Below are 25,129 nucleotides of genomic sequence, written 5' to 3'. Positions count from 1 at the left end.
ATAGGGTTGAGAACACGGCACTAGATAACATCTAAGGTCCATCCATCTCTAAAATTCTAAGACCTGTTGGTTCCTCTAGCCTTACTATGAATGATGAACACTCTTGTCTCCAGCACAGTAAACACTGCACTCACAGAAATTTATAAGTTGAATGTACTCTTTTGATAGTATTAAGTCTCTTTTGTACTTATAAAAGACAGCAAACCATTTTTTTTTCTATTTCACTGAGTTGCGAAGACCATGTTAAACCAAGAGATACACACACTAGTTCTCCCAGCATGATTATTTTCACACACACACCTGTGTACTTTTCTTACCTAGCTTGACGAGGTGGAGCATGGAGGTATTACTTCCTCTTTCAGTGCAAGCAGTTACGGAGATATTGTAGATATCTCCCGGAGGCAGGCTGAGAATTGTGGTCATGACATTGCGCGTTACCTGCAAGATCATCAGAATGGAGGGTTTAAGCTTCTAACGGCCTTGAACTAGAATACCATTCCAAACAACTACAGGGCTATCACAGATGTTCCCTCTCTGTTCTGTGCTTCAATCTACAGTTGATTAAGCCTTACGAATATATTATTTCCTCTGAACATGATATAAATTTCTCAGCTGAGCCAAATGCAAGGTAGCCCTAAATAGGCACAATACATAAAGGGACATTTTTGTGATTAATTCCTTTGTTTGGAATGGGTACTACTCTGACTTATTTCCCCTCATATTCACAGCAAATTTTAGAAAAAGCAATTGCTTGGTTTTACTAATAGGAACATTGTTCAGCCTTAGCTGAGAAGCTCAAAAGAAACCTAACCATGTCTATGGACACCTGCTTTCTTAACTTAAGACTATATTTCCCAGTTTCTTCTATAACTAGTGGGGACCATGTGACCCCATTCCAACCATGGGTAAGAGGAGGTACCATGGGCAACTTATAGTTTTGTTCACACCCTGTATGCGCTGGGCCTTTGTGTCCTCTCTTTTCCCCTTCCCGTGGGCTGGAATATGGCTGCAAAGATGAGGAAGTTTTGCCTGTGCAGATGAGGACTATACATAGTGGCAGATGCGGCAGCAAAATAGAAAGAATCTGGACCCCTGGATGATCCCTCACAGCAGAGGTGCCCTGTTAGTGCTGGGTACTATGAGAGAGACATAGGTGTTGATATTCTTTAATCTACAGCCTTAAAAAAATATATTATTACAGTCATTTAGTTGGTACCCTAAATACTATAACAAAAAGCTTAATAAACCAGGAGAAAAGAAATTTGCATTTCCAACACATCCGTGTATTTAGGTGTTGGGGATATATGGAGAAAATAATGAAATAACTATGGTTTTCTTGAAAATGTTTAGTATCCTGAAGAAAAAGCGCGGTCATAACTTTAAACACAGGTGAAATCAATAATCAATAGATACAATGATTACTACTCACTACTAAAGATTAAAAGCTAAGCTCTGTGAAAGAAGGAATTTAATTTTTGTTCACTATCCTGTCTCCAGAACCCAAAACAGTGCCACTTGGCACACGAATATTTTTTTGATGTCTCAATAAATGTTTGCTTCATGGTTTTCAACAGATGCCCAATACTGGGAATCAAAGATACATACACTCTTTTTAATTTTCTTCTTTCCTTCTGCAACAACCATCCAGTGGAGCATTCTAGAATGCGAGAGGTCAGTCGTGTCATCCCCATATGTCCAACTGATATATAACAGACTGTTGAAATATTCCACAGAAGTGATTTCTGGAGCAACTGGGGCTATGAGGGAGGAAAGAACTACACTTTAGTATAAGAGACTATGAATACTTAAAGTACTTATCAACAGAGCATGAAATCCCATATAGAGTTAATTTAGAGAATTAAAATTCACACCTCATGATGGTCCTAGGGACTCTTGGACCTGTCGATAATATAGTGAAGTTTGGTGGTATGAGGTGGGCACTTGTTTTGTGGGACACTACCTTGTATGGCTCAGACCCAAGACAGCCAGATCTATACCTGAGGAGAGCAAGGTTTTTTATATAAATTTCATTTACAAGATTCCAAAAATGTTCACATGTTTGGGTCAAATTTGGGGTTAATTTATTGTTGGCTCAATAAATTAATATTATTAGGCACTGGTGAACTTATTTTCCAAGCAGTACTAGAAACTCGGGTCCTGTAAACATAAATCTTTTTTATTGTGGCAGCAAAGAAGTTTACGGGAATAAACAACAGTAGGATCAATGAGTAGAGGAACAGAAAAATAAATATTATGTCCATAAGATAACAAGACAATGGCATTGACAGTGTCTAGCGCAGTGCTTCGCGGAAGGTAGGATCTAAATAAAAGTTGCTGAAGCAAGTATTAAGGGAGGGAAGGAAGAGATTTTTAACTTTAAAAAGCTAAATTCTCCCTGACACTGAGTTTATGAATTTATTTTATAACTTTACACGTTTAAATTAAAAAAAATTCTGATAGGGGAGGAGAGTTCATCACAAGCTCTATAATACATAAGCTTTGAAAGCACACTTGAATTATTTTTTAAAGTAACTGATAATTCTGAAGATTTTAACAAATACACAGTTGAATTTACATTCCATGTGATGTTGGTTTGAAGATAGTCAAGTGTCCTATTCCAAGATACAGTCCCAAACCAACCAACGTTTGGAGAAGAATTTCTACAAATCAAAAAGACTTATTTTCCTTAACATGCACTAATACGTATAACAGACATTCATAACTATCTATGCTTTCAGATACAATTATTCACTAAAGAGATGTGTAATAGTAAAAAACATATCTCTGTTTCATGCTAAGTATAAGTAGCATTTCTATATGTTTGACAATAAAATCTTGAAATATCAACATGTCTATAATAAGTAGCACAAACCCATATCATATTGCAGAAAATTTGAATAAAGGAAAATAACCCTGGTTTCTTTATAGCCTTATAACATATTTTTATATAATTCACTATATACAAGAACCTATATGTATATTTCTTCAAAGAATATTTTCTCAAGTTCTAATTTGAGTGAACATATTTAAAATTGCAAACATATTTAAAATTGCAAAGCTCACAGGTATGAAGTCTTCACATGTTTATACTCCATGTTGTTGATTTCAAATCCAGCATATTGCTGAAAGGCCACCAGATGTCACTATTTGTTTATTAAACATTATTTGGTACACTAGCATAATTAGGAACTTGACTTGCAGACAAACTGCCTAACAAAGATAAGAGACTTGAGGTTCTAATAAATCGCACCTTATTCAAGTATTTTATTCCTATTCCCACACAACTTGGCAATTTGGATTACAATTGGAAAACGTACAAAAGTAAAGTATGAGGTCTTTATTTGCTTTAAAACTGAAATGAGGGAAGAAAGCCCCCCCTGGCCAAAAGCTAAAATTTCAACTAGTTTTAGATACAGGTATAAAAATAAAACTCAGCTACCATATGTATTTTAGTAATGATTTAGATTACATAATTTAATTCTCACACTACCCTATGAGGTATTATTATGCCCATTTTATAGATGTGAGAATTGAGACCATCTGTGTCAATACACTTAGATAACACTGTGGTTCCCCAGTGTCAGCATGACTTAGTGGTTGGTCCCAGGAAAAAATAAGAAATTCCCAAAGATCAATTTATTGGAGACAATAGACTTCTCACCTAGGCAAGTAGCTTGCTTATTAACCATAGTTTACATATCCAGACTTGCTTTGTCCACCTAACTCTTATCTCATGACCTTTGCCCATTCCCAGGTAGTTCCCAACTTAGAAAGGCACACCTAAACCATTTGAGTCCAGAACTCCAAATCCTATTAATATTCCATTTCTGATGTCCCCCTTGGGAGACACCACGAACACTCTGTCCAGAAAGTGTCCTGGCTCACTACAGCAAGTTCCCTACGCTTAGCTTTGTTTCATTAGCCAGTTGTTAGGCAATGTTTTGAGTTTTACCAGTGAGAAAATACAAGTCCAGGATCATTAAGATAATTTGCTCAAAGTTCTACAGCTGGAAATTAGCAGGGTCAAGGCTGCTCAATCAAGTGATCAGATGTGACGTCTGGGCTTTTTCCAGACAGCTGCTCTGTCTGAGGAGGAAAGAGCATTCTCAGAGTGTTAATCTCAATAAAGTTAAGTGTATGAATTACTGATACAATGAAGTTTAATTATAATTAAGTATGTGATTATGAATATAGTCAAAAAGGCTAACACAGGACTTGTCAAATAATTGGTATTTTCTCTTTTTATGGTAGTCTTTCACTTCTCTACTTTAATATTACTATTAACATCTGGAACAAAGGAAGCTCTTGACATTGGCCAGTAAACAAGTCATGAACTATGTAAGTTGATTGTGTAAGAATTCACATGATTAATTTCTTTCCATTGTTTTTTTAATGGATAAATCTCAACAGGGTAAAGCTAGAAGTCCAGTGAGTAAATTATTTTGACAAAATTATTCTTCACCTAAACAATATCTTTCTCTTTTCTTTTCTCAATATAATTTTTTTTTTTTTTTTTTCGGTACGCGGGCTCTCACTGTTGTGGCCTCTCCCGTTGCGGAGCACAGGCTCCGGATGCGCAGGCTCAGCGGCCATGGCTCACGGGCCCAGCCGCTCCGCGGCATGTGGGATCTTCCCAGACCGGGGCACGAACCCATGTCCCCTGCATCGGCAGGCAGACTCTCAACCACTGCGCCACCAGGGAAGCCCATCAATATAAATTTAATTATGGCTTTGCAGAACCATCAAAAGTTCTTGAAAAAATCTTGGTTCAGACAATAAGGGTTACTGTTTCTCGGATGAATTTCCTCTTCTTGTTGTTACCTCTGCCCACCTCTGCTGTCTCTGCCATATGATAGTGACCTACATAATCTTAGGCTCTGAGGATCCAACACTAACAGTTTTGTGAGTACTTAAACTTTGTGCCATGTATTTTGCTAAGTAGCTTTTTTAATTGGGAAGTAACAATAGATAATAATAGCAGATTATAGATACTATTATCATCCCTATTTTTCACGTGAAAAAAACTGAGGCTTAGAAGAATTAACTTGCTGGAGTTTACAGGTGGAAGGTGGCTAACGTGTGACCCACACACCCAAGTTTATGTGTCTCCAGGTCTGTTTCAATTCCTGCAGTGGACAGTACTGCAGTCAGCCTGTGACTTTGAAAATGGCTTAATTAATAAGGAAATGGAGGCACTCTACCAAATACAATTATCAAAATGGATAAAATCATTTGAGTGTGGTGTAAAGCTGAAAGCTCTGCCTGCCACATCTCGAGTCTAATCAATTCTGAACAGGGGTGCATAAATCCAGGGCAGTGGCTCAGGATAAAAAGAAATTAAGGACAGTAACTCAGGATATAAATTATATTTTAATTTCTAAAGGCTATTATTTAAACAAATAATAAATTTTCAGAATCAAGTATATCATCTTCTGTGAAATTGATACTCAGTCGGTCCTGGGTGAATGACTAGCAATTTCTGGAGATGGGTCCCCTCAGAACTTCCTCAAAATAGTGATATCTCCTCATGGGACCATTTCCCACACACTCACCTGTTATGAAGCTTATGGTGGAACTGTCACAGCAGCTCAGTTCCGGGTCTCCCCATGTTACCATGGTAACTCGAAAGTTGTAGTACCATGCTGGCAACAGATGAGCTATCCTCTGAAAAAAGCAAGAAGACAAAAGACTAAGAGGGAAAATCATATTTTTGGAATACAGTTATGTACTTCTCTCAGGCTATGAAAAACTAATTTTTAATTTCCTTTTGCCTTTTTGTATTTCCTATTTCCCATTAAAAATATTCTTTTTGGAATGAGATGACGTGTAAATAAAATGATGTACCACAATATAATATATTTAAAAAAGTGATCAAAAGATATAGAGTCAAATACGTTCAGTATTGGTTTCCTTTTGCAGTTTCCTAAGTTATATTACACAAGTGAATTAGTATTTATTTGTACGTCACTGTATGTACATGGCCTCCGATTTCTAAGGCAAATAACCTTTCACAACTTTATATTCTCCCAGCATGGACCATAAAGATGCATCCATATTGGGTGGCAATCACCAGAGTTGTCAACTGGGTAGAGGACAATTGTGTAATTTGTATGTGACCTGTGGCTGACCTGCACTTTTAAAATTATTCTAGTCTCAGAAAGAGCAATCTTTTCCTGCTCTCTTGAAGAACATCCTCTAAGGGCCTGACATTATTGGTATTTAACTGATGTTTCAATGTCAAGAAGAGCCATCATTAGAGTTGTGCAGTGTCAACTAATTATTGAATGACTAGAGGAAATCTGTGTTTTCTTCCTCAGGAGCAGAGAGAAACAATAAGCACTTGGTAGGTCTACTAAAATGTGAATTAGCAAATACACTCAATTAAGAGTGAAAGCTAGTTTCACACAATTCTCTCTCTCTCTTTCTCAAAAAACAACAAAAAAATTAAAAGCAAAAACAACCCCAAACCTTGCAAGTAGCAAGCTACCTGTGTGTATTTACAAAACGGTCTAATTTACATAACACATAATAATTTTTTCAGACACATTTGGTACATGAAAGCATGTCTGTTGACACAGGAAAATGTGACAGCTGGTTAAGGAAAGATTACCACGGATGCAGTCAAGGAGACAGTCGCTGCTATTTCATAGTAAGTTGTCCATTCTGATGTCATTGTTGTAGGGTTGAAATAAAACATTTCAACCACATATTTTCTGAACACTCCTAAATAAGGTCTGGTCCAGCTCAAAACCACTGCTGTAGGACCCAAGGGATAGAGCATTAAATCCTTTATTCCAGTTGGAACTAAGAAGGGAGGGGAGTGAAAAAAGAAAGTCAAGAAGGAATGTTTAATATCTTAGCAATAGCTTCACACTGCTACCTAATAACTAGGTTTTTCACTCTTCTGATACAATCACTAAAAACTAAAAATATTTGCCTGAGATTTTCTTTTTCCCAAGTAATGGATGCTAAGGATGGCTTCCAGGTATACAATTGTAATCATTAATTACTCTGAAGGTTGAATATTGGGTGAACAAGTATGGACCTCCCATAAATGATGATAATGACTTGAGCTTAGAAATTGCACCCCTCCAAATAGTACTCTGATAAAGGTATTATTCTTGTGGCTGGCAACTTACCAATAGCAAATGTCACAGGGTCTGAAGGTGGTCCAATCAAAGGGCCTTTTCTTAGGTACATCACAACCTGGTACTGGGCACCAGGAACCAGATTTTCAATAATAGATTTGCTTGAGTTCACCTTCAAACCAAACATCCAATAAGATTTATTTAGAGCTGGGCTTTCAGAATGTGACACAGAGGCTAACATCGTTTTCAGGGACACTTTGTGAAATCACAAATGCCTCTGAAATCCAGAAGCCTTTACTTATGCTGAGGAAGGTCAAATTTCAAAATTAGGATGATATATAGTTTATATGAGCACTGGAGGAAACCCGGAACATTCAAATTCTAAGGCTAGATTTAATAAGCCCCGTGAACTGCTTTATACCCATCAATGTCAATTGTAACTATGTACACTAGAAACACATCAACCTCTAACCATAATCAAATCAGGAATAACATAAGGATAGTCTGACATCCTAAATTGTAGTGTCAGCTGATTACATGCAAAGATCAGTGCAGGAATGTCTTTAGTCTCTCATCACTTAGAAGCATATAATATTTAATTATAGTGATGGAAATTACCTCAGAGGTTATCTAGTCCAAATCTCTCATTTAACAGATCAAGAAAGTGAAGCTAGAGAATAGCCAAGATCACATATCTAGATCAGTGTTGGGACTGGAAGCCTAGCATTTTGTCCTCTACTCCATGATACAGGCCAAGCAGCAAGATACAGCAGTAAGCACTTTGCAAGGCTACTGTGACAACCTGCCAAGAATGAATCAGGAAGAAACAGATAATCTGAACAGACTGATTACTAGTAGTGAAATTGAATTTGTAATTAAAAAAAAAACAACTCCTAGCAAACAAAAGCCCAGGACTGGATGGTTTCACAGGGGAATTCCACCAAACATTATAAAGAAAAGCTAATTCCGGGAGTCAAGATGGCATACTAGGAGGACGTGGAATTCACGTATCCTCACAACTAGGGCACTAACCAGGCATCAGTGGGGGACCATGGACACCTAAGGGGACAGGAGGAACGCCCAGCAACCGGCTTGCAGGATCTTGGTTCCCAGGCCGGAGGTTGGACCCAAGTTCCTGTGGTGGGAGCTCTGAGTCCAAACTGCTGGACCAAAAGGAGAACCTCAGAGTCCAGGGAATATCAATCGGAGTGAGACCTCCCGGAGGTCCTCATCTCAGCACCAAGACCCAGCTCTATCCAGCTGCCTGCAAACTCCAGTGCTGGACGTCTCAGGCCAAACAACCAGTAAGACAGGAATACAGCACCACACATCAAAAAAAAAAAAGAAGAAGAAAAAAAGAAAAGAAACAACAAAAAAATTTGTTACAGACAAAGGATCAAGGTAAAAACCTACAAGACCAAAAAAAAAAAAAAAAAGAAGATGAAATAGGTAAGCTACCTGAAAAAGAATTCAGAGTAATGATAGTAAAGATGATCCAAAATCTCAGAAACAGAATGGAGAAAATACAAGAAACATTTAAAAAGGATCTAGAAGAACTAAAGAGCAAATAAACAGTGATGGATGACAAAATTACTGATATTAAAAATACTCTAGAAGGAATCAATAACAGAATAACTGAGGCAGAAGAACAGATGAGTGAGCTGGAAGAAAAAATGGTGGAAATAACTGCCAGGGAGCAGAATAAAGAAAAAAGAATGAAAAGAATTGAGGACAGTCAGAGAGACCTCTGGGACAACCTTAAACACACCAACATTTTTGAATTATAAGGGTCCCAGAAGAAGAAGAGAACAAAAGGGTCTTAGGAAATATTTGAATAGATTATAGTGGAAAACTTCCCTAATATGGGAAAGGAAATAGTCAATCAAGTCCAGGAAGCACAGAGAGTACCATACAGGATAAACCCAAAGAGAAACACTGAAACACATATGAATCAAACTATCAAAAATTAAAAACAAAGAAAAAATATTGAAAGCAGCAAGAGAAAAGCAACAAATAACATACAAGGGAATCCCCATAAGGTTAACAACTGATTTTTCAGCAGAAACTCTGCAAGCCAGAAGGGAGTCGCAGGACATATTTAAAGTGATGAAAGAGAAAAACCTACAACCAAGATTACTCTACCCAGCAAGGATCTCATTCAGATTCGACAGAGAAATTAAAAATCTTTACAAATATGCAAAAGTTAAGAGAATTCAGCACCACCAAACCAGCTTTACAACAAATGCTAAAGGAACTTCTCTAGGCAGGAAACACAAGAGAAGAAAAAGACCTACAATAACAAACAAAACAATTAAGAAAATAGTAATAGGAACATACATATTGATAATTACCTTAAATGTAAATGGATTAAAAGCTCCAACCAAAAGACATAGACTGGATGAATAGATACAAAAGCAAGACCTGTACATATGCTGTCTACAAGAGACCCTCTTCAGACCTAGGGACATATACAGACTGAAAGTAAGGGGATGGAAAAAGATATTCCATGCAAATGGAAATCAAAAGAAAGCTGGAGTGGCAATTCTCATATCAGACAAAATAGACTTTAAAATAAAGGCTATTACAAGAGACAAAGAAGGACACCACATAATGATCGTGGGATAAATCCAAGAAGAAGATATAACAATTGTAAATATTTATGCACCCAACACAGGAACACCTCAATACATAAGGCAAATGCTAACAGCCATAATATGGGCAATCGACAGTAAGATAATCATAGTAGGGGACTTTAACACCCCACTTTCACCAATGGACAGATCATCCAAAATGAAAGTAAATAAGGAAACACAACCTTTAAATGACACATTAAACAAGGTGGACTTAATTGATATTTATAGGACATTCCATCCAAAAACAGCAGAATACACTTTCTTGTCAAGTGCTCATGGAACATTCTCCAAGATAGGCCATATCTTGGGTCACAAATCAAGCCTTGGTAAATTTAAGAAAATTGAAATCGTATCAAGTATCTTTTCTGACCACAACACTATGGTTGTGTTACAGGAAACAAACTGTAAAAAATACAAACATGGAGGCTAAACAATACACTACTAACTAACCAACAGATCACTGAAGAAATAAAAAAATACCTAGAAACAGATGACAATGACCCAAAACCTATGGGAAGCAGCAAAAGCAGTTCTAAGAGGGAAGTATATAGCAATACAATCATACCTCAAGAAACAACTCAAATAAACAACCTAACCTTAGACCTAAAGCAATTAGAGAAAGAAGAACAAAAAAAACTCCAAAGTTAGCAGAAGGAAAGAAATCATAAAGATCAGATCAGAAATAAATGTAAAGGAAATGAAAGAAACAATAGCAAAGATCAATAAAACTAAAAGCTGGTTCTTTGAGAGAATAAGCAAAATTGATAAACCATTAGCCAGACTCATCCAGAAAAAAGGAAGAAGGCTCAAATGAACAGAATTAGAAATGAAAAAGGAGAAGTAACAACTGACACGGCAGAAATACAAAGGATCATGAGAGATTACTACAAGTTACTATATGCCAATAAAATGGACAACCTGGAAGAAATGGACAAATTCTTAGAAAAGCACAACCTTCCGAGACTGAACCAGGAAGAAATAGAAAATATAAACAGACCAATCACAAACAATGAAATTGAAACTGTGATTAAAAATCTTCCAACAAACAAAATCCCAGGACCAGATGGCTTCACAGGGGATTCTATCAAACATTTAGAGAAGAGCTAACACCTCTCCTTCTCAAACTCTTCCAAAAAATTGCAGAGAAAGGAACACTCCCAAACTCATTCTGTGAGGCCACCATCACCCTGATACCAAAACCAGACAAAGATGTCACAAAAAAAGAAAACTACAGGCCAATATCTCTGATGAACATAGATGCAAAAGTCCTGAACAAAACACTAGTAAACAGAATCCAACAGCCCATTAAACAGATCATACACCATGTTCAAGTGGAGTTTATCCCAGGAATGCAAGGATTCTTCATTATATGCAAATCAATCAATGTGATTCACCATATTAACAAATTGAAGGATAAAAACCATATGATAATCTCAATAGATGTAGAAGAAGCTTTTGTCAAATTTCAACATCCATTTATGATAAACACTCTCCAGAAAGTAGGCATAGAGGGAACCTACCTCAACATAATAAAGACCATATATGACAAACCCACAGCCAACATCGTCCTCAATGGTGAAAAACTGAAACCATTTCCACTAAGATCAGGAACAAGACAAGGTTGCCCACTCTCACCACTATTATTCAACATAGTTTAGGAAGTTTTAGCCACAGCAATCAGAGAAGAAAAAGAAATAAAGGAATCCAAATTGGAAAAGTAGAAATAAAACTGTCACTGTTTGCAGATGGCATGATACTATACATAGAGAATCCTATAGATGCTACCAGAAAACTACTAGATCTAATCAATGAATTTGGCAGAGTAGCAGGATACAAAATTAATGCATAGAAATCTCTTGCATTCCTATACACTAATGAAGAAAAATCTGAAAGAGAAATTAAGGAAGCATTCCCATTTACCATTGCAACCAAAAGAATAAAATACTTAGGAATAAACCTACCTAAGGAGACAAAAGACCTGTATGCAGAAAACTATAAGACACTGATGAAAGAAATTAAAGATGATACAAACAAATGGAGAGATATACTATGTTCTTGGAATGGAAGAATCAACATTGTGAAAATAACTGTACTACCTAAAGCAATCTACAGATTCAATGCAATCCCTATCAAACTACCAATGGCATTTTTCACAGAACTGGAACAAAAAATTGCACAATTTGTATGGAAACACAAAAGACCCCTAATAGCCAAAACAATCTTGAGAAAGAAAAATGCAGCTGGAGGAATCAGACTCCCTGACTTCAGACTATACTACAAAGCTACAATAATCACGACAGTATGGTACTGCCACAAAAACAGAAATATAGATCAATGGAACAGGATAGAAAGCCCAGAGATAAACTCACACACATATGGTCACCTTGTCTTTGACAAAGGAGGCAAGAGTATACAATGGAGAAAAGACAGCCTCTTCAATAAGTGGTACTGGGAAAACTGGAATAAAAGAAGGAAATTAAACACTCCCTAACATCATACACAAAAATAAACTCAAAATGGATTAAAGGCCTAAATGTAAGGCCAGACACTATAAAACTCTTAGAGGAAAGCATAGGCAGAACACTCTATGACATAAATCACAGCACGATCCTTTTTGATCCACCTCCTAGACAAACGGAAATAAAAACAAAAATAAACAAATGGGATCTAATGAAACTTAAAAGCTTTTCCACAGCAAAGGAAACCATAAAAAAGACGAAAAGACAACCCTCAGATTGGGAGAAAATATTTGCAAACAAAGCAACTGACAAAGGATTAATCTCCAAAATTTACAAGCAGCTCATGCAGCTCAATATCACAAAAACAAACAACCCAATCAAAAAATGGGCAGGAGATCTAAATAGACATTTCTCCAAAGAAGATATACAGATTGCCAACAAACACATGAAAGAATGCTCAACATCATTAATCATTAGAGAAATGCAAATCAAAACTACAATGAGGTATCACCTCACATTGGTCATAATGACCATCATCAAAAAATCTACAAACAATAAATGCTGGAGAGGGCGTGGAGAAAAGGGAACCCTCTTGCACTGTTGGTGGGAATGTAAATTGGTACAGCCTCTATGGGGAACAGTATGGAGGTTCCTCAAAAAACTAAAAATAGAACTACCATATGACCCAGCAATCCCACTACTGGGCATATATCCTGAGAAAACCATAATTCAAAAAGAGTCATGTATCACAATGTTCATTGCAGCTGTATTTAAAATAGCCAGGACATGGGAGCAACCTAAGTGTCCATCAATAGATGAATGGATAAAGAAGATGTGGCACATATATACAATGGAATATTACTCAGCCATAAAAAGAAATGAAATTGAGTTATTTGTAGTGAGGTGGGTGGACCTAGAGTCTGTCATACAGAGTGAAGTAAGTCAGAAAGAGAAAAACAAATACCCTACGCTAACACATATATATGGAATCTTAAAAAAAAATTGTTCTGAAGAACCTAGGGGCAGGACAGGAATAAAGACACAGACGTAGAGAATGGACTTGAGGACATGGGGAGGGGGAAGTGTAAACTGGGACAAAGTGAGAGAGTGGCTTGGACTTATATATACTACTGAATATAAAACAGATAGCTAGTGGGAAGCAGCTGCATAGCACAGGGAGATCAGCTTGGTGCTTTGTGACCACCTAGAGGGGTGGGATAGGGAGGGTGGGAGGGAGACGCAAGAGGGAGGAGATATGGGCATATACATATATATATGTATAGCTGATTCACTTTGTTATAAAGCAGAAACTAACACATCATTGTAAAGCAATTATACCCCAATAAAAATGTTAAAAAAATATTGAATCACTATGCTATATAGCTGAAAGTAATATAATACTGTGAATCTATTATACTTCAATAAAAAAAGGTAATAGCAGTTAGCACTTTGCAAGGCTACTGTGACCCAATAAAATAATGTTGTAGAGAACATCTCTCATTTAGATGAGCTCTTCTACTGTTCCTTTTTAAAAAATCTTCTAGCTATGGAAAAAATACCATATAGAGAAAAGCAGTGTGAACAGACAGATGAGTAAAATGTATTTATTAATATTGAATGTTGGCATGCATAAGAATTGATGTTTAACTAATAGGTTAAGAAATGTGCTCCTTTGCCCGTTAGTGCCTCTGATATTTTAGACAGTTTTGCTTAGTGGAACCAACACAGGCTCTCTATTAGACTGCCTGAGATCAAATCCTGACTTCACACCTTGTAAGCATGGGAATTTATTTGTAATTTTTAATCTCTTTATAATTCTTACCTTGACTTCCTCATTGATAAACTATAGGTAACATACCTAGTAGAGTGTTAGATCCTTAAACTAGAGTATCAATAAAGTTAACTCTTACTACTCATTAACTTTTTGGCATCTCGAGTACCTAAAATTGTAAAATTGCTACAGAAAGGAGCATGAATCAATGAAGAAGAATATTGTTGACAACTTACCTATGCTGTAAGTTTTTTGTGTCTCATCATGAGTTTAAGAATAAACATAGTTATGTTTATGTGATATAAATGTTATATAAAACATTTTATATAAAACATATATATAAACATATATATATAACATGTTATATAAAACTATAAAAACATAGTTATGGTTATATGATATAAATGTTAAACTTTTTCAATACTAAACAATGATTCTACACAGTAGAAATTGTATAATTTGAACTGGTACAACTTGTTCTACATGTAAGTAAGGAAACAGCACACCAAAGTTTCTTTTCCAATAACTTGATCAAAATAAGATTAAACTGAGTTAATAAATGAGCATTTCCACCTTTTCTTTCCTATTTACACTCATGTCAGTATTTCTTGCCCATGTTCTAGAATTTTGATTCTCCTGGAAGCCATCTAAACAGAGTTTGACATCTCATCTAATAGAGCACTTCCTGAAGAGACAAACTACGCATAAGAACACATGTTTTGCAGAGCCAGCAGTACTGTTTTATCTCTTTAGAATGTATTTTTAAGTAATAAAACTAATAATGATCATTGTAAAAATTGCTCACACCATAGAAGAGCAAATGAAGTCAATTGGAAGTCTTTCTGTCCTCCTCTCACCATTTCCCACTTCTTGGCAGGCAATCTTCTAAGCCCTCCTTGATACATATATACACAAATAATATGATATTGAACCATATAGGTATTATATTATCGACATTACTCCAAACTTTTCTTTTAAACTTCACAAACATTGTAGACATGTGAACATACCTGCAAATCGAACCTTGCTCATTAATCACTCATTTAGAATATTTAGAATAACACAGAGTGTAGATTGTTTCAGGATGAGGTTAAAGTTTCTTTGGTTTGATAATATTTTAGGCAGTTGTTGATTTTAATTATTCAAATGACTTCCTGGAATCATAACCACTTAAATATACTCTCATAATAAGTTCATCTTAGGAAAATTACACTGCCTTTAAAAAAATAAGAACCAACAATGTGTATATATATTACACTACTAAAAACATGAGAAGGCAAATGATATTGCACAAGACCTTGGTGACAAATTATAAACTAATTTCCCCCTAAGTTTTGAATATTTGCTGAGCTACCTATATCACTTCTATTCCTTCATACCTTTTTATTTATCCTGGACTTATTTAGAGGTGGACTGGAGGTGGGAAGGGGAAATGCTCCTGTATGCTACTTACTAAATAACATGTGCTTTCTTCTCTAGAAAATTACTCCACACTCCTCCCCTCATTTTCACCCCATCTTTGCAATCCAATATTTTCTCTCTCTCATTTCTGACTGGCTTAATCTCCATTCCAGAGAATCGGTTCAGCCTAATATACCTCCAGCTAGGCACCAGTCCTATCCCTCCTCAGCTGAAGAAATAGAAGGAAAGATGTACCACAGAACACAGGAAATATTTGATAGACTGTTAAATAACGAGGTTAAACCAGATGACGGTGAGAGTTCCTTTCAGTCTGAAATGGTCTTATTTCTATACTGGGGATCCTCTTTCCATTAGCCCTTTCTGTACATTCATTACAGTTACTCTGCTTTCTACAGAGAACCTCTAGAACCTCTATATCTTCTTGCCTTGATACAAAAAGTATTCAGTTAGGTTTGCATAATAATAAAAGTTAGCAATCTGGTGCACATTACTATGTTCCAGACATTGCATTAAGCATCAAGTCCTTTTATCTTTGTTACAACTCTATGAGGTAGGTTATGCTTCTCCTTACATTACAGATTAAGACGCTAAGATTTATAAAGAAAGGGACTCAGAGCTGGAAGCTGTTAAAATCAGGTCTGAAACCCAAGTCTGTTTAATTCTAGAGTCTATGCGTTTAGTCAGTACTCTTGACTCTATCAAGATGAGCGGTGAGGGCGACCTTCCCCTAGTATATCACCTGCAATCCGCCAGAAGCAACACTCGCCTGGAAGTCAGATCACTTGAGCTGGGGTCTCAGCTCTGATACTAATCAGTTGTGTGACTTTGGGCAGGTCTTTTAAATATTCGGCCTCTTAGCTCTATCATTTCCTCTTTCGTAAAGCTAATAGATCGATTGGTCTTTCTTTCTGATTTAGTCACTTAGTTATTATACATTCCTATAAACTGTCACCGAACTTTTATGGACCAAGCAGATCACATATAAAAATAAATGCATATCCATATATTACATGATGCTTTTAATTCTGAAGTTCACGACTGTGTGTGAGACTTTGGAGAAAATGCCAGAAGCACACTTACTTCAAAGAATTGACTGGGTCCTTCATATAAAACATTGGGCACTGGCTTTACGTTTAACATATCAACGTAGATTTATTAATGAATAGCACTACAATGGTTGTTAGAAGGGTTACATCACAAAACTCCCTTCTCCACGAACATTTGCTTATAAACTCACACACAAAACAGAAACCAGACAGGAAGAACATATATATAATGAGGACAAATTCAAATTAAGGGGTACCAATGTACCTACATGGAAGGCCAGACTCTAAGCTTCATGAAGTCAAGGTTCAAATCAAATTTGTTCTTATTTCTAGCATCTCACACTGGACTCGCTATAGAACACAGAAATCAATCAAGCTGTGGGAAGGATCAGGGGCAATAGCGGCGAATCTCATGAACGATCTAGGTAATCGGTACAGCAATGATCCTGTGGTACAGGTGATGAGATGATGGTAGAGGAAAAGTAAGGAGAATGAAAGTATAAGGGAGTGAAACATTGTGATTAATTATTCATCTGTGTTTGGCTTTGGAATCACTCTTCTTTTTGAGCTGCGTTTTGAATTTTCTGTTTAACATAGCACTGTACCACTGACTGTAGAACTAAAGAAACGTTATTATTTTTTTCTTTCTGGATAATGCTTGCTTCAAGAAATAACCTAAGTCAGACCAATGCTGGTGAGAATGTCTTCTGGATTCCTTTGATTAATGGGTACATGGATCTAGGCCAATTTTTGAGATTTTTGCACTGATGTTTCCTTCTTTGAAAATGTGTGTGTGTGTGCGTGTGTGTGTAATGATGATGATGTAATAATAACACAATCTTCTTGCAGTAATTGAGATAACGCCTAGCACTAGTGGTCTAGTTTCCACCCTCCACTTCAAATACTGGCCTCCTTGCCTATAATCCTTAACAGCTTCATGTCTACATTTCAAGAAGCCATTGTCAAAGTGTACTTAGGGGCTTCCCTGGTGGCGCAGCGGTTGAGAGTCCGCCTGCCGGTACAGGGGACACGGGTTCGCGCTCCCGGTTCAGGAAGATCCCACATGCCGCAGAGCGGCTGGGCCCGTGAGCCATGGCCGCTGAGCCTGCGCGTCCGGAGCCTGTGCTCCGCAATGGGAGAGGCCACAACAGTGAGAGGCCCGCGTACCGCAAAAAAAAAAAAAAAAAAGTGCACTTAGACCAGCCTTTTCTGGTTCATTTATAATTTACAATATCTATTTATACTTTTAGCCTTTGGCTTCTATGTTAACATACGTAACTTACACATTAGGTGGGACAAGAAAAACCACACCTGAGAGCAGTCAAGTTCTAGGTCATGTCCTGCAGGCAGGACACATTTTCTATTAATGCAGAGTCAGCCATGCTGCATACCTTCAGGGAAGGAAGCTAATAAGCTTCTCAGTGAGCTGTGATTACTATCTGAACTGTTTAGCATATTTACTCATTAATTCAAGCCGAGAGATAGCCTCACCTTCAAGTTGGGCTTATCTCAGCCCTCTAAGGCTTTCAAGAGCTCCAAAGGCCGTGATTCCTGAATTCATCTTATTAATTAAAAATTTTTCACCCTTTGAATTACGCTAAATGCCTAATTTTCATGGGATAAATGGAAACACTCTAAATAGCTTTCACACAGCAAACATCTTTTTTGATTGCGTATTATATTTCCACTGTACTCCACACAAATTGAAAGTTTAATTTTTTTCCTTTAGGCAAGAAAATACTGTGTTTGTAAGACACCAAGAATCAGTACCTTTGATCTTATGAAAAGAATAAATCCAGGTTTTAGGAAAACAGGACTGGGCTCCAGGATTCCTGTGGGTATTTCGGGCATCTGAGAGCAAAGTCTGCTCTGGGACCCAGGCTGGTGGTTTCATTCAGGACTGAAGATCGGGCGTGGTGTTCATTCCATAGCCACGCCCAGAACTACTGAGTCCCATGTGTTTCCACTTGCCCCTCCCACCCCCCCTACCCCCTCCTTGTGCTCAGCTAACGCCTATTTATCCTTCAAAACTCTTCAGTTATGATTAGTGAGGGGGTAGTTTTCACTTTATGTACTTTAAATTTTTGAACTATTTTTTCAGTGAGCATGCCTTATTTTACAGTTAAAATAACAAGAAACAATGGGAAAAAAATAAAACAAGCAAATAAAACCTCCCCCAAACCTTCTGCTTCGTTATCTCCTCCCCTGGAGGAAGTTCTGAGCAGTTTCCAAATCCTCTTGCCCCAATCCATATTTATTCATGCCCTTCTTTCTGCGAGCTCATATGGCCTCTCGATCATTTCCTTTTAGCCTAGGACTTATTTTATACTCTGCAGTAATTATATGTTCACTTACCATTGTTCTCACTAGATTATAAACTCAGCCAAAGCAAGACGTGTAAGAATTGTCTAGATCCTCACCATCTATCCCAGTACCCGGCACATCGTAGATGTGCAGTATATTCTCTTGAATGAGGAATTAAGTAAAAGGAAGATGGTAGTTCTAAGAGGGAAAAGGAAGGCGACTGTGATCGAAGAGCCTCGCGCATTGATTTCCTAGCTCCTCCCCCACTCTTGGTAACACTGCCGGGGACGCACCTGGGAGACCTCAGCACAGCTTTTTGCCATTGGCGGCCTCCTTGCATCCCCCGCGAGGCTGGGCTGCAGGAGGTGAGTGAGCCAGTCTGCCCTTCCAATTCCTTTACCTGAGTACAGTACTGCTTTTCTAGCCTCTGGCTCTCCTTTTGTTTCTGGCAGGTGAGTGACACCACAGACACGATGGTGCTGTTGTAGTTTTCTTGGGAAGACGTCCAGGACATCAAGGCAGTGGTTGAGCTTAGAACGTGGACACTCACATGCTGGGGCTTCTCAGTGAGTTCTTCGATCCACTCTCCTGAAGGACCTGGACATCAAATCAGACGCTGAGCTGGCTGAGGTACAAGATTCTAGTTCTAAAAATCGTGTTGTTTCCCTTTTGTCCTTACAGAGATACTCCAAGTAATACTGGCAGCCAGGCTGGTAGGTCTTTAACATTCTCTGCTTAGCTACAGTCTCCACTGGGTGACCTCCCCTTTGACCTAAGCAACATCCTGGCAGCAGCCACCAAACCAGTTCTACTGAGAGACAGAAGCTCCACTTCAGTTGTTACGTGCCTCTGAGATTATTCTGGTAAATTCTTCACCAGAGAGAATTTACTTCTCTTTTAACAAACAGTATGTGTGGCAGTGTGGCATTTCATGAGTATTTATAATTCCTTTGCTGTTAGGATCTTCAGTCTCTAGAAATAATTATGTTGAGATTCAAATTAGCCTCTACTACAATCATGGGAAAATTTTTAATTTGGTGACAGCAGGATCAAAGAGGCAGGGTGTGACTACCTTAGAGAAGAAACAGGCAACAGACGGGCTCAATTATAGAAGCTGGCGGAAACCTGGCTGATAATTTGAGGACACGGTGGGCTCCTCATTATAAAATATCTCCCTGAAAGTGCCCACCATTAGCTTTGTTCTCTTAAATTTCCAAAGTGGTTATTAGCACAGTGCCTGACACATCATGAGGACCCAAGAAATGTTAAGGTGATTATTATCTCCTGAAAGGCATTGTTAAAATGCAAATGTGCAACTTCTTTTATTTGCTTAGTGTACATTTCTCAGTTCCCTCATGGGAAGCTGTATTCCTGAGCCCGGGAGAGGGGAAGGAAAAAGCGGCTCTGTTGGGAAGGGCAGTCCCAGGCTCATGGTTAATTGGGTAAGGGAAAAAACAACAATAAAAATGATAATAATAATGATGATGGCAAAGAGTGGTAGGACTCCCTGCGTGCCAGGCTCTGTTTTAAGTTTATATGTGTTTACATATTTTAATCCTTTAATTTTCTTAACTAACCTACGAGATAAGTACTAGATTGATTTCACTTTCAGATGAGGAAATCGAGGCAGAGATAGCACAAGTAGAGCTGGAATTCATGCATAGGAAGTCTGGTTCCAAAATCCATGCTCTTAACCCCTGCATAAAACTTCCTGGATCACTATGAAAGAGTGAAAAGCATGGGTCTGGAGATAGGAAAGTTGGCCCCAAACTCAGTTTTGCTCATTATTAGCAATGCAAGCTTGGGCAAATGACTTAACTACTCTGAATCTCAGTCATTGCATCTGTCAAATGGACAAATCATAGAATGTTAGGATTGAAAAGGACTTTAGATTTTCAATGCTTTGTTTTACTGATGAGGAAACTGGAGGCCAGAGATGTGAATGAACTTCCCAATGTCACAGAGCTAGTAATGTTTGGGAACCAACCTAGAACTCCTGTCTCCTGGGTTGGGGCTCTGTGATAACTTATCATGATACTCTCTGATTAGTCTACTTCACAGGACTGTCGATGGGATCAAATGAGATTTTAATGTGTTAGAGAACTATCTAAATGTGAAGTGTTATTACTGCTATGATGATTACTGGGGTAGTGGGGGCATAGAGAGAGAAGGTGGGGGAAGGCAAAATGAATTCACTCACTTAATGTCTTTACATTAGGACTGACCCGATAATCAACCCAAGATAATAGGTCACTGCAGGCTCCATGGAAATGGACTTTGCTATTAAATATTTCTAGAATCTAATTCTTCTTCTGACACCAATTTGCTAAACTTTCTGTGACTCAGTATTTTTTTCAAGTGACAAATGGGGATAAGAGAAATATTCCCTTCATGAGGCTATTGGGAGACTAATGTAAATTTCTACCTTAATTTTTATCTCTGAGTAAAACCTTCAAAGCTACACAAATTCAGTATCCTTTTATTTATTTATTTATTTATTTATTTGCGGTACGCGGGCCTCTCACTGCTGTGGCCTCTCCCCGCTGTGGCCTCTCCCGTTGCGGACCACAGGCTCCGGATATGCGCAGGCTCAGCGGCCATGGCTCACGGGCCCAGCCACTCCGCGGCACGTGGGATCTTCCTGGACCGTGTCCCCTGCATCGGCAGGTGGACTCTCAACCACTGCGCCACCAGGGAAGCCCCCAGTATCCTTTTAAAATCAAAGGCATATACAGAGTACACCTGAATAACTCATTACCTCAGAACATCATATCTGAAGCTCTAAAAAGATTTTTATTGGCAGAGAAATAGCAAAATTTCTAGTGCCCTATATTTTCCTAGATGAACATTAATATGCATCTTTTTGAAATAATCATATGTTTGAGCAATTCTGACACATTCTCAGCAGCTCTGGTCAACTGGATACTCTAGGAAGAGGGCAGAGTGCTTGACACTGGAAAATGGTTCAATAAATATTTGTCGAATGTGCAACAGAATTAACAAATAAGCAAAGAGTTTAACCCCAGCCCAGGGTTTTGTAATTTGGTATGAGAAGCAGAATGTACACAAATAAAATACATCTAGAAAAATACCACACTCAGAGAAGCTCTGTATTTTGTCTTGTGCACTATGATACATAGTAGAAATTCAGAGAAGGGAAGAGCTAATGGCCAGAAGAGTTGTGGGAGTTTTCCTGTAACTTGCAGTGGATCTCTGCTGGCAGACAAGGAAATCTCTGGGTTAATGAAACATATTTAGCCTCATGGGAAGAACTGGATACTAAACTTTGCTCTCATTCTCAAGTGATGTCACGTCAAAGATTGCCCATAACTGAAAGACATGCAAGGCAATCACAGATATTTTTTCTGCACGTTCAGTGGATATTTCAAGCCTTTTCACCAGTGGTGACATTTTTGGTTTCTTAAGTAAAATTGTTGTATGGGATATTTTCAACATTTTTAAGCTGCTAAGTAAACTGATCTCGGGCTTCCCTGGTGGCGCAGTGGTTGAGGGTCTGCCTGCTAATGCAGGGAACACGGGTTCGAGCCCTGGTCTGGGAGGATCCCACATGCCGCGGAGCAACTAGGCCCGTGAGCCACAACTACTGAGCCTGCGCGTCTGGAGCCTGTGCTCCACAACAAAAGAGGCCGCGATAGTGAGAAGCCCACGCACCGCGATGAGGAGTGGCCCCCACTTGCTGCAACTAGAGAAAGCCCTCGCACAGAAACAAAGACCCAACACAGCCATAAATAAATTTAAAAAAAAAGGCAAAATTCCTTAAAAAGCAAACAAACAAAAATACTGATCTCTTCTCTCTGCCCCCCTCCTCCTTCCGCTGTCCATCTTTTTGAGGATCATCTGATGAAAGGTGGTAATTTGCTTTTGAAGGAGGAGATAGAGTATGGTGACCCTCCTTCTCGGAACTCAGTTTTTATCCATTCCCTTCTGGTTCTTTCTGCTGGTCAGAGGCACATTTAACTCCTGATAAGCTAGGAAACTGGTTTTTGGCCTCTAAACTTCTGGTAAGCATAGTCAGATTAGCAAAAAACATTACAGACATACACTATTTGTGTAGCTTTTAGAGGCTAGTTATTGCTCTGCTATTATCCCTGATGGAATTGGTAGAAGATGCCCTAATACTTGTTATTAGAGTATTCATGATGCTCTAGCTCAGTCTTGTGCTAACTTTTGGAGACCACCTAGGTCTCACTACACCTCAATCTCTCTTTCTTTCGAGCTCCATAAGCTCAATACTCTAATGAGACTTTTCACACAGAAAAACAATATAATTTTCATTATGGCCTCGAACAAAAGTCCTCTTTCCCAAACTATGTGTCCACGTCCTTGGAAACTTCGTTATCACTAGTGTGGAAGGTCAGTTTAATACATGTTCAATTACCACAATAATTTTAAAATAGCCTCAAGTTAAATCCCTGGGTAGGTTTGCTACTATGAAACATACATATATTTTCCTGCTGTCAAAACCTCACAGATCCGGGCCTCTCACGATGTTGAAGAATTCTCAGGGTCTCTAAGGTTTGATGCACAATCGATGCCTGAGCATCATGAATCTCACCAGTTCCACTTTTCTAGCTCCTCTGTAAGTGCAAAATAATCTTTTTGGTACTTACTGATATAAAAACTGAGTGATTTTGCTGACTCGCTGTTTCGAATTTCACAAGATCCTGAGGAACTGAAGGTTGTAACAGATAACTTATATTTCCCAGGCTCCTTCAGTTCTGCAACAAATTCGTGGGCCTCTTCGTCCACTGTCAAATATTCAGTAAAGTTTTCTAAATCATGGATAAAAAAGAGAATATATATGAATTGATATCTGGAACAGCCTTGGCTATAGAAGTCAATTAATTTAAAAAAAGTATTTTTTAAAATTTTTCCTCCTTCCTTTTGTCAAGTTGAATTATACCTCTCAAATTACTATTAAAAAAGGTGACTAGGGCTTCCCTGGTGGCACAGTGTTTGAGAGTCCGCCTGCCGACGCAGGGGACACGGGTTTGTGCCCAGGTCCGGGGAGATCCCGTGAGCCATGACCGCTGAGCCTGCGCGTCCGGAGCCTGTGCTCCACAACGGGAGAGGCCACAACAATGAGAGGCCCGCGTACCCACCCCCCCCCCAAAAAAAATGGTGACTAAGAGTTCAAGTTATTTTTTATAATAGTTTTAAATAACCAAATTAAAATATGGTGCACTAATCAATAAAACTAGGGATGGATATATACTGCGTTCTTACATACTGTCAACCAATAAAGCTATATACACAAAATAGAAGTATAATGTTAGGAAAAAATAGCAATAGTCAGTGTTCTCATTTGGATATAAAGGATTAAAAAAACAGTAACAAATGTTGTCTAAGTTCTTTGTGGTAGCATTAAATATCCATAAGTGTCTTAAAATATATTGAATTATCTCTATTTAGAAATAATCCTCTGGATACATTTTTCTGACACTTGTAATATTTTTGCTTCATTGATTTGCTTTCAGAAATTTTAAAAGTAAAAATGATTTTTGCATTGCTTCAAAGTCCACCTCCTGCTGTTTATTCATTTGAAGTTGTTATCATTTGGTGACACAACACACCACATAGCACAACACACCACAGTCAGATAAAAGCATGAATGAACCTTCATGGAAATAGGCATTACAAAAAATTATGAATTATAAGACCCTATTTTCCATAGAATATATTGAGGAATAGAAAAATAAAAGATAGATTAAGGGAACTTTTTTTAATACAGATAATTTCAGGCAAATGTTAAGAATTTTGACTCAAATAATTGGAAATGACGAAGGATTTCAATGTTATATAATATTTGGGTATGGTTGATTGCTCTCTACTCGAGTAGAGAGGAATTCACAGGTCTTGTATTTCATTCTATCGAATAAAATGGGGGCAAACAATACGTCATATATAAGACTACATGATTTGAATACCTTATCCTATAAATAAGGCTGTCAATTTAACCTCACATTTTGGCAACTTGACAACTTTTGCTCCCCAGACTACTAGACTGGAAAGCATAAAACAAAACAAACAACAAATAACTATGAAAACCTACCAAACAACAATTCACATATGATTCATGATCCAAATTTACTGAATGCTGTGGCCCTGCTTTTCATAAATTAGTGGGTTAAATATAAAGAATAACTCTCAGTTCCTAAGTGAATACAATATACAATATAGTAGCTAGAGTGGAAATACCAGTTGCTGTGTATTTTCTATTCTACTACCAGCTTCTCTTTGGGAAAATGTGAGTGGTGCTGGTTTCAGGGGGCACCCGCTAAGGGGAATAAGAGTAGCTTGATAAGCAGGACACAGGTCTGATACTCTTGGGAAAGTAGCCAGGTTGTGAGCAAGATTGTTTTGCTGCGTGCTTCACAAATTTGGG

General features: G+C 37.9%; 1 protein-coding gene across 2 annotated transcripts in view; it reads right to left on the bottom strand.

Annotated features, from left to right (window-relative positions):
- The window catches only part of PTPRO (protein tyrosine phosphatase receptor type O), a gene marked incomplete at both ends in the record, with an annotated part of 226,993 nt that overhangs the window by 64,493 nt on the left and 137,371 nt on the right, over positions 1-25,129 (bottom strand). For both annotated transcript variants that reach the window (XM_082666758.1, XM_082666759.1), the window contains 7 exons: positions 318-438; positions 1,606-1,757; positions 5,553-5,664; positions 6,611-6,804; positions 7,140-7,260; positions 19,124-19,320; positions 23,355-23,516. In XM_082666758.1, the coding sequence (XP_082522884.1) occupies positions 318-438; positions 1,606-1,757; positions 5,553-5,664; positions 6,611-6,804; positions 7,140-7,260; positions 19,124-19,320; positions 23,355-23,516 (1,059 nt within the window). The remainder of the gene's footprint in view (positions 1-317; positions 439-1,605; positions 1,758-5,552; positions 5,665-6,610; positions 6,805-7,139; positions 7,261-19,123; positions 19,321-23,354; positions 23,517-25,129) is intronic.

Source organism: Grampus griseus (genome assembly GCF_964374135.1).
Source record: "Grampus griseus genome assembly, chromosome: 11".
NCBI classification, from domain to species: Eukaryota; Metazoa; Chordata; class Mammalia; order Artiodactyla; family Delphinidae; genus Grampus; species Grampus griseus.
Note: the sequence above shows the minus strand (reverse complement) of the source record. Positions and strands in the feature narration are given on the sequence as shown.